The following is a 10,783-nucleotide window of genomic DNA, read 5'->3' on the forward strand; positions in this document are numbered from 1 at the left end:
TACAATATCCTTTTTGTCAGGTACCCAACAACCTATGCTGGTCGTATATACGAGTGAGTGAGTGAGTATGGTTTCACGCCGCTTTTAGCAATATTCCAGCAATATCTCGGCCGGGGACACCAGAAATGGGCTTCACACATTGTACCCATGCCGGGAATCGAACCCGGGTCTTCGACGTGATGAGCAAACGCTTTAACCACTAGGCTACCCGACCGCCCCTCGTATATACGAAGCGACCGAATAGATTGGGTAGTGACACTCTGTGACTTGGTTGATAGCATGTCCTAGTACCCAGACACCGTGGATCCTGACACCATCATAATATCGGTCACTGGATTGTCTGGTCGAGATTCGATTATTTACAGATCACAGTCACATAGCTGGAATATTGCTAAGTGCGGCATTAAACAATAATTATTGTTTTTAAAAACAACCAAAAAACATTTATTAGGGGACTCAATTCCTTATAACAATTACCATATAGTGTACCATTTAATTCCTATTATGAAAACGACCCGTGAAGATCCGGGGTAGAATAGGCCTTCAGCAACTCATGATTGTCGTAAATGGCGACAATGCTTGTCGTAAGAGGCGACTGAAGGGATCGGGTGGTCAGGCTCGCTGACTTGGTTAATGCATGTCATCGATGCCAATTGCGTGGCTCGATGTTCATGATATTAATCACTGGATTGTCTGGTCCAGTCTCGATTATTTACAGACCACCGTCATATAGCTGGCGTTAAACAACAAAGAAAGAAAGAAAGTCGAAGGGTTGTAAAGACAAACATCCACTTCGTCAGTCAGCAATCAAGCCTCTCTGATGTTACTGGATATTGCACATATATTCTTCTAACAAGTTGGGGATCAGGAAATATAAATGTTTATGCCATCTATAAGAACACAGAGAAGTTATAACGCGTTAAACCAAAAACAAACCAACAAACCAACCAACCAACCAACCAATCATTATTAAAACAGAACCAGTTTATGGCCATCTCATGTTTGGGAAAACACATGAGAATTTTACCTTTGATTTCAATTACATTCCCAGCATATAAACCATATTTGGTATTCCTAGGATGAATTTTATGTGATATTAAATGCCAGTAATATGGAACACTAATGCCAATTTTATAGTGCTAGCCCACTGAGATACGATGCCGCAGTTAAAAACATGGATACCCCACTCAGACACATAACACTGACCCCGAGCCGACCAGTGCTTGGTTTAAGTCTTTGAATAGCTTTTAGAAGTGATACACATGAGAGATAGAGAGAATTTATGCACGTCAACTTCTTTATTATGAGGAATATGACGTTTCGGAGTATATACTTCCTCATTCATCAGCATCTTCCGGAGGCAAGTGAGTTAACTGACTATAAAAGTCCAGTTTCCAAACGTTGAAAAAAGCGGACTTTTAAAGTCAGTTAACTCCCTTGCCTCGGGAAGATGATTCATCAGGTGAATGAAGGAGTAAGCATATACTCCGAAACGTTGTGCTCCTTCTCATACAGAAGCTGCCATCCATAAATTCTTAGTCTTAATCCCCTTAATGCTGAGCATCAGCTGTGACAACAAGTGCAATTTGAATGTGTTTTGATAAGACTCGGGCGGGATCGAACCACCAACTTTTCACCCTCCTGACAAAGGCTGTCCTCAAGTGAGGCACCTACTACACCTGTAGTGGTATGACTCGGCCGTGATCGAACCACCCCCCTTTCACCCTCCTGACAAAGGCCGTCCTCAAGTGAGGCACCTACTACACCTGTGTAAGTTGCCTACCTGCACCAGCCAATAGAGGAAGCCGAGCGGGATGATGACAACAAGGAAGATGGGGGTGCTGTAGCTGATGACGATGATGGTGCTGATGACGTTGAAGACCATGTTGATCCACTGGCGAAGCAGTGAAGGGAGGTTGTTGTCTACAGTCTCAACATCTCGGGAGAAGCGGTTTACGATTCGGCCAATGGGCGTTGTGTCAAAGAAGGACATAGGAGAGCGGAGGATGTTGGAGAGCATCTTGGCGTGGAGGTTTCCGGCGGCTCGCACCATCCTCGTTGATGCCAGCAGCGAGTAGCAGAGAACACCAATCGCTGGAACACACCAACCAATTCATACTCAAATATGGCATTAAAACCTTGCCTTCTAGTTCAGTTATATCAGAATTAGCAATTGTGTGACAGTTGAGAGCATGCTTTCAAATACAAATTAATCATACACATAATATGCATCTTTTCTGGACTCTACACTCCCAGTCTTCCATACCCTTCGAGGCACATTCTGTAGACTACTTCTGTAGAAGTACATCCTGAAGACTCTACACCCACCTTGTGCCACTCCCAGTCCCCTGTACACTCTGAGGTACATCCTGTAGACTCTACACTCACCTTGTGCCACTCCCAGCCCTCCGTACACGCCAAGGTACAGGGCGTTGCGGTTCTGGTAGTCGGGTGTGTTTGCCAGTGTCTGGTTCTTCAGGAGCGGATCATCAGTCCATTGACTCAGCCACACACTGGAGTATGCGTTAGCAAACTGGTAGATACCGTAGATGACGAAGATCATGAACGTTGTGAAGTAGCCAATAGCTCGAGCATAGTCTATGTAGACCGATGCCTTCACCTGCAAGAGATCAGGATACTTAGAGCATGAATACCATGATTGTTGTGAAGACACGGACAGCTCGAGCATAGTCGATGTAGACCGAGGCCTTCACCTTTAAGAGATCAGGATACTTAGAGCATGAAGACCATGGTTGTTGAAAAGATGACGACAGCTCGAGCATAGTCTACATAGACCGAGGCCTTCACCTGTAAGAGATCAGGGTACTTAGAGGACGAAGACCATGGTTATTGTGAAGACACGGACAGCTCGAGCATAGTCTATGTAGACCGAGGCCTTCACCTGCAAGAGATCAGGATACTTAGAGGACGAAGATCATGGTTATTGTGAAGACACGGACAGCTCGAGCATAGTCGACGTAGACCGAGGCCTTCACCTGCAAGAGATCAGGATACTTAGAGGACGAAGACCATGGTTATTGTGAAGACGCGGACAGCTCGAGGATAGTCTACGTAGACCGAGACCTTCACCTGCAAGAGATCAGGATACTTAGAGGACGAAGATCATGATTATTGTGAAGACACCGATTGTTGAGAAGATGAAGACAGCTTGAGCATAGTCGATGTAGACCGAGGCCTTCACCTGTAAAAGATCAGGATACTTAGAGGACGAAGACCATGGTTATTGTGAAGACACGGACAGCTCGAGGATAGTCTACGTAGACCGAGACCTTCACCTGCAAGAGATCAGGACACTTACAGGACGAAGATCATGGTTATTCTGAAGACAACGACAGCTCGAGCATAGTCGACGCAGACCGAGGCCTTCACCTGTAAAAGATCAGGATACTTAGAGGACGAAGACCATGGGTATTGGGAAGACACGGACAGCTCGAGCATAGTCTACGTAGACCGAGGCCTTCACCTGCAAGAGATCAGGATACTTAGAGGACGAAGATCATGGTTATTGTGAAGACACCGAGAGCTCGAGCATAGTCTACGTAGACCGAGGCCTTCATCTGCAAGAGATCAGGATACTTAGAGGATGAAGACCATGATTATTGTGAAGACAACGACAGCTTGAGCATAGTCGATGTAGACCGAGGCCTTCACCTGTAAAAGATCAGGACACTTAGAGGGCGAAGACCATGGTTATTGTGAAGACAACGACAGCTCGAGCATAGTCGACGTAGACCGAGGCCTTCACCTGCAAGAGATCAGGATACTTAGAGGATGAAGACCATGGTTATTGTGAAGACAACGACAGCCCGAGCATAGTCTACGTAGACCGAGGCCTTCACCTGCAAGAGATCAGGATACTTAGAGGACGAAGATCATGGTTATTGTGAAGACAACGACAGCTCGAGCATAGTCGACGTAGACCGAGGCCTTCACCTGCAAGAGATCAGGATACTTAGAGGACGAAGATCATGGTTATTGTGAAGACAACGACAGCCCGAGCAAAGTCTACGTAGACCGAGGCCTTCACCTGCAAGAGATCAGGATACTTAGAGGACGAAGATCATGGTTATTGTGAAGACAACGACAGCTCGAGCATAGTCGACGTAGACCGAGGCCTTCACCTGCAAGAGATCAGGATACTTAGAGGACGAAGACCATGGTTATTGTGAAGACAACGACAGCCCGAGCATAGTCTACGTAGACCGAGGCCTTCACCTGCAAGAGATCAGGATACTTAGAGGACGAAGACCATGGTTATTGTGAAGACAACGACAGCCCGAGCATAGTCTACGTAGACCGAGGCCTTCACCTGCAAGAGATCAGGATACTTAGAGGACGAAGACCATGGTAATTGTGAAGACAACGACAGCTCGAGCATAGTCTACGTAGACCGAGGCCTTCACCTGCAAGAGATCAGGATACTTAGAGGACGAAGATCATGGTTATTGTGAGGCAACGACAGCTCGAGCATAGTCGACGTAGACCGAGGCCTTCACCTGCAAGAGATCAGGATACTTAGAGGACGAAGACCATGGTTATTGTGAAGACATGGACAGCTCGAGCATAGTCTACGTAGACCGAGACCTTCACCTGCAAGAGATCAGGACACTAAGAGGACGAAGATCATGATTATTGTGAAGACACCGATTGTTGAGAAGATGACAACAGCTTGAGCATAGTCGATGTAGACCGAGGCCTTCACCTGTAAAAGATCAGGATACTTAGATGACGAAGACCACGATTGTTGTGAAGACACCGACAGCTCGAGCATAGTCTACGTAGACCGAGGCCTTCACCTGTAAAGGATCAGGATACTTAGAGGATGAAGACCATGATTGTTGTGACGACAACGACAGCTCGAGCATAGTCTACGTAGATCGAGGCCTTCACCTGCAAGAGATCAGGATACTTAGAGGACGAAGACCACGATTGTTGTGAAGACACGGACAGCTCGAGCATAGTCTACGTAGACCGAGGCCTTCACCTGTAAAAGATCAGGACACTTAGAGGACGAAGATCATGGTTATTGTGAAGACAACGACAGCTCGAGCATAGTCTACGTAGACCGAGGCCTTCACCTGTCAAATATCAGGATACTTAGAGGACGAAGACCACGATTGTTGTGAAGACACCGACAGCTCGAGCATAGTCTACGTAGATCGAGGCCTTCACCTGCAAGAGATCAGGATACTTAGAGGACGAAGACCACGATTGTTGTGAAGACACGGACAGCTCGAGCATAGTCTACGTAGACCGAGGCCTTCACCTGTAAAAGATCAGGACACTTAGAGGACGAAGATCATGGTTATTGTGAAGACAACGACAGCTCGAGCATAGTCGACGTAGACCGAGGCCTTCACCTGCAAGAGATCAGGATACTAAGAGGACGAAGATCATGGTTATTGTGAAGACAACGACAGCTCGAGCATAGTCTACATAGACCGAGGCCTTCACCTGCAAGAGATCAGGATACTTAGAGGATGAAGACCATGATTGTTGTGACGACAACGACAGCTCGAGCATAGTCTACGTAGATCGAGGCCTTCACCTGCAAGAGATCAGGATACTTAGAGGACGAAGACCACGATTGTTGTGAAGACACGGACAGCTCGAGCATAGTCGATGTAGACCGAGGCCTTCACCTGCAAGAGATCAGGATACTTAGAGGACGAAGATCATGGTTATTGTGAAGACAACGACAGCTCGAGCATAGTCTACATAGACCGAGGCCTTCACCTGCAAGAGATCAGGATACTTAGAGGATGAAGACCATGATTGTTGTGACGACAACGACAGCTCGAGCATAGTCTACGTAGATCGAGGCCTTCACCTGCAAGAGATCAGGATACTTAGAGGACGAAGACCACGATTGTTGTGAAGACACGGACAGCTCGAGCATAGTCTACATAGACCGAGGCCTTCACCTGTAAAAGATCAGGACACTTAGAGGACGAAGATCATGGTTATTGTGAAGACAACGACAGCTCGAGCATAGTCTACGTAGACCGAGGCCTTCACCTGTAAAAGATCAGGATACTTAGAGGACGAAGATCATGGTTATTGTGAAGACAGCGACAGCTCGAGCATAGTCGATGTAGACCGAGGCCTTCACCTGTAAAAGATCAGGATACTTAGAGGACGAAGATCATGGTAATTGTGAAGACAACGACAGCCCGAGCATAGTCTACGTAGACCGAGGCCTTCACCTGTAAAAGATCAGGATACTTCGAGGACGAAGACCATGGTTATTGTGAAGACAACGACAGCTCGAGCATAGTCTACGTAGACCGAGACCTTCACCTGCAAGAGATCAGGGTACTTAGAGGACGAAGATCATGGTTATTGTGAAGACACGGACAGCTCGAGCATAGTCTACGTAGACCGAGACCTTCACCTGCAAGAGATCAGGATACTTAGAGAACGAGGACCATGGTTATTGTGAAGACACGGACAGCTCGAGCATAGTCGACGTAGACCGAGGCCTTCACCTGCAAGAGATCAGGATACTTAGAGGACGAAGATCATGGTTATTGTGAAGACACGGACAGCTCGAGCATAGTCTACGTAGACCGAGACCTTCACCTGCAAGAGATCAGGATACTTAGAGGACGAAGATCATAGTTATTGTGAAGACACGGACAGCTCGAGCATAGTCTACGTAGACCGAGGCCTTCACCTGCAAGAGATCAGGTTACTTAGAGGACGAAGATCATGATTATTGTGAAGACGCCGATTGTTTAGAAGATGACGACAGCTTGAGCATAGTCGATGTAGACCGAGGCCTTCACCTGTAAAAGATCAGGATACTTAGAGGACGAAGACCACGATTGTTGAGAAGACACCGACAGCTCGAACATAGTCTACGTAGACCGAGGCCTTCACCTGCAAGAGATCAGGTTACTTAGAGGACGAAGATCATGATTATTGTGAAGACGCCGATTGTTTAGAAGATGACGACAGCTTGAGCATAGTCGATGTAGACCGAGGCCTTCACCTGTAAAAGATCAGGATACTTAGAGGACGAAGACCACGATTGTTGAGAAGACACCGACAGCTCGAGCATAGTCTACGTAGACCGAGGCCTTCACCTGTAAAGGATCAGGATACTAAGAGGACGAAGACCAAGATTGTTATGAGGACAACGACAGTTCGAGCATAGTCTACGTAGACCGAGGCCTTCACCTGTAAAGGATCAGGACACTTAGAGGATGAAGACCAAGATTGTTGTGAAGACAACGACAGCTCGAGCTTAGTCTATGTAGACCGAGACCTTCACCTGCAAGAGATCAGGATACTTAGAGGACGAAGACCACGATTGTTGTGAAGACACGGACAGCTCGAGCATAGTCTACGTAGACCGAGGCTTTCACCTGTAAAGGATCAGGACACTTAGAGGACGAAGATCATGGTTATTGTGAAGACACCGATTGTTGAGAAGATGACGACAGCTTGAGCATAGTCGATGTAGACCGAGGCCTTCACCTGTAAAAGATCAGGATACTTAGAGGACGAAGACCACGATTGTTGTGAAGACACCGACAGCTCGAGCATAGTCTACGTAGACCGAGGCTTTCACCTGCAAGAGATCAGGATACTTAGAGGACGAAGACCACGATTGTTGTGAAGACACCGACAGCTCGAGCATAGCCTACGTAGACCGAGGCTTTCACCTGCAAGAGATCAGGATACTTAGAGGACGAAGATCATGGTTATTGTGAAGAAAACGACAGCTCGAGCATAGTCTACGTAGACCGAGGCCTTCACCTGTAAAAGATTTGTTGTGTAACACCATACTCGCCGGAAACCTAAGATTGTGGGTTCAAATCCCAGTTCGCGTCAATTATTTTTCTAGGTTTGTCAGCACCATACTCGCTCTCGTGGGACCTGAGACCTGCATCACTTCGGGCTTTCCTCCCACATTAGGCTGACACGCCGTGATATAACTGGAATACTGTTAAAAGCGGCGTTAAACCCAACTCACTCACTCACTCCTGTAACGCCATACTCACGAGTCAGCCATATTCCAGCCATATCACCACAGCCTGTACATAACTGGACCAGACAAACCAGTAAAGACGAACTCTTTAATAAAGCAGAATGAAAATTGCAAACAAGTCTGACCTTGCCAGTTTCAGATTTTTCTTCCTCAATCAGTTTGTCTTTATTCTTTTCCTCCTTCTTCTCCAGTGCCCCTGGCTTCTCTGTGTCCTTCGACATGGACAATGTCCTGCTGAACCTGCGACTCATCCTTCTGCAAAGAATAATATAGTGTCTATATATTTTGTTGTATCTGTATTTTTAAAGCATAAAAAAGTGAATTTATAAAAAAAAAAATGTAAATTTTCTTTCAAAATCTTCATAATCATGCCACTTCCCTATTCTATTACATGTTCTTTTTTACAAATACAGTAAAGTACGGTTATAACGAACTCAAGGGGGCAGCACTATAAAATCGGCATTAGTCCAGACAAGCAGCCACACACAATTCAAAAACACAAGGGGATACTCGGAAATAACAATAAAATTCTGAAGATATTTATATTATTGGTTTCTAGTAATAGTTGTATGATAATAATGAATGAATTGGGATAACATTGCATCCGGTGTGAAGTATGGAAAGTAGACTTCGTCAACGATTTTGAAGGGCGACAGAAGTATGATGGTATAATTTCAAAGAGTTGGCATACGCAGTGGGGAATACCGCCATGATTTGTCCAACATTCATTCACTCGACCATGCATCCTGCGTGTGAGTATACGCCCACCTCGGAGATTGTGCTGCCCTCTGTTCGTCAGACGTGACGGTTTCAGATGTGATGGAGTCCACTCTCTGTCGGATCTTCGACTTCATGGCTAGGACTGTAAGCAAACATATTTATCATAGTATTCAGCAACCAACAACCAATACCAACAACCAACAACTAGCAACCAACAACCAATACCAACAACCAACAACTAGCAACCAACAACCAATACCAACAAGCAACAACCAACAACCAACAACCAACATCCAGCAACCAACAATCAACATCCAGCAACCAGCAACCAGCAACCAACAACCAACAACCAACATCCAACAACCAACAACCAACATCCAGCACCCAACAATCAACAACCAGCAACCAACAACCAGCAACCAACATCCAGCAACGAACAACAAGCAAGCAACAACCAGCAGCCAACATCCAACATCCAGCAACCAACAATCAACAACCAGCAAGCAACAACCAGCAACCAAATCAGTAACTTACTCTCTGGGTCTTCGTCGTCGATGTCGTCATCATCCTCGATATCCTCAGTGAGGTACATCTTCAGGAACTGAGCGAAGGGTCCATCATGACTGAGCAGCTCTTCATAGGATCCCAGCTCGGAGATTTCACCGTCCACCATCACCACGATCTGGTCCACCATCGGCAGCCAGTGCACGCCGTGCGTCACCAGGACTCGGGTCTAGGATTCAAACAGGCAGACATGACCAGGAGAGACAGGACTCACAGAAACACTGGCAGGCTCAAATAATTTGAAGAAAATACATAGAGTTCTTTCTACATCCTTGGTCTGGTGGTAGAGCGTCTGCCCGGAGAGCGGAAGGTCGGGGGTTTGATGCCCAGCCGCGTCATATCAAAAGATAAAAATATTGTATTTGTTGTTACCCTGCCTGGTCCTTTGCATTAAGATGTTAAAACAAGGACTGGTCGGCTGGGAATCAGTATACTGTGTCTAAATGTGGTACTAGTATTCATGTTACACTGGTATGGTAACTCAGTCCGCTAGCACTATAAACTGGGCATACATCCGGACAAAAACAAGCACACACACACACGCACACACACACGCTGACTGTGATTCATTGAAATATATATCTACCTTTAGTATCAATGCATTCGAACAAAATATGTTACAAACTTCGTATCAGACAATAGCCAGATGTCTTCTGCTAGGACATGGCAGGCGTACAACAAACACACAAGGTGAGGTGAGGTGTAATGGGACGTCACGTTGCGTTCATGATTATTGACACTTATATAGCGACGTGCGTGAATGCGTGATCAAAATCTGATTTATCTGATTATTTATTCTGCCAACCAGAAAATAAGTAAAACATTTTTTAAACTACTATTCTTTCCAACCATAGTTCCGAGGAAATGGAGCTAAGGGACTGCAAAAGTCAGTTTCCACCTTTGCCGAACAGGCTGAAATTTCTGGGCTCGATCGCAGCCGCACCGGTGGCTATTACGAGTTATGTCCCTTCTTAGCCCTTCCTACTGACCAATCAGATTCCATCTTTCATATTTTGGCTGGACTAACGACTCTATGCATAGTCCAATCAAAATCGAGTAACGAAATCGACATACGGAACGTAAACAACATGGCGAGTGCCGTGCAGGTTTCGATGGATTACAGAATTTGCAAAGCAGGTCCAGGCGTTGACAGATATTTTCCAAATCTGTTCATGTTTCAATCAACGTGCCAAAGCCTTGTGCTACAATGCACATGCACTGTGAGACAGGGAATGTGAAACTTTTTTCTTTGATTAACTTGTTTTAATCGTCTTGGGTCGGTGCCGCCTTTTTGTTTGAAGCAAACGTAAGAGATCTGAGAGGTGGAATCTGATTGGTCATTAGCAGGGGCATTACTTGTAATAGCCAATGGTAGATGTTTTCAACCTACCGACCTCAATTTTGGCACCAAAAATCTATAACCAAAAAGACTCAATGTCTGACTTAAAATACCGCCAGTAGTAGGACATAGTCAGTTACCTT

General features: G+C 45.8%; 1 protein-coding gene across 4 annotated transcripts in view; it reads right to left on the reverse strand.

Annotated features, from left to right (window-relative positions):
• LOC124120529 (multidrug resistance-associated protein 1-like) overlaps positions 1-10,783 on the reverse strand; it is a 59,175-nt gene that overhangs the window by 8,732 nt on the left and 39,660 nt on the right. For all 4 annotated transcript variants that reach the window (XM_048391872.1, XM_048391870.1, XM_048391871.1 and 1 more), the window contains exons 18-22: positions 9,272-9,470; positions 8,786-8,879; positions 8,143-8,272; positions 2,389-2,620; positions 1,784-2,094 (exon numbers count right to left, since the gene is read on the reverse strand). In XM_048391872.1, coding sequence (XP_048247829.1) covers positions 1,784-2,094; positions 2,389-2,620; positions 8,143-8,272; positions 8,786-8,879; positions 9,272-9,470 — 966 coding nt within the window. The remainder of the gene's footprint in view (positions 1-1,783; positions 2,095-2,388; positions 2,621-8,142; positions 8,273-8,785; positions 8,880-9,271; positions 9,471-10,783) is intronic.

The sequence above is a fragment of the Haliotis rufescens genome, unplaced genomic scaffold (genome assembly GCF_023055435.1).
Source record: "Haliotis rufescens isolate VD_foot unplaced genomic scaffold, xgHalRufe1.0.p SCAF_100, whole genome shotgun sequence".
NCBI lineage: Eukaryota > Metazoa > Mollusca > Gastropoda > Lepetellida > Haliotidae > Haliotis > Haliotis rufescens.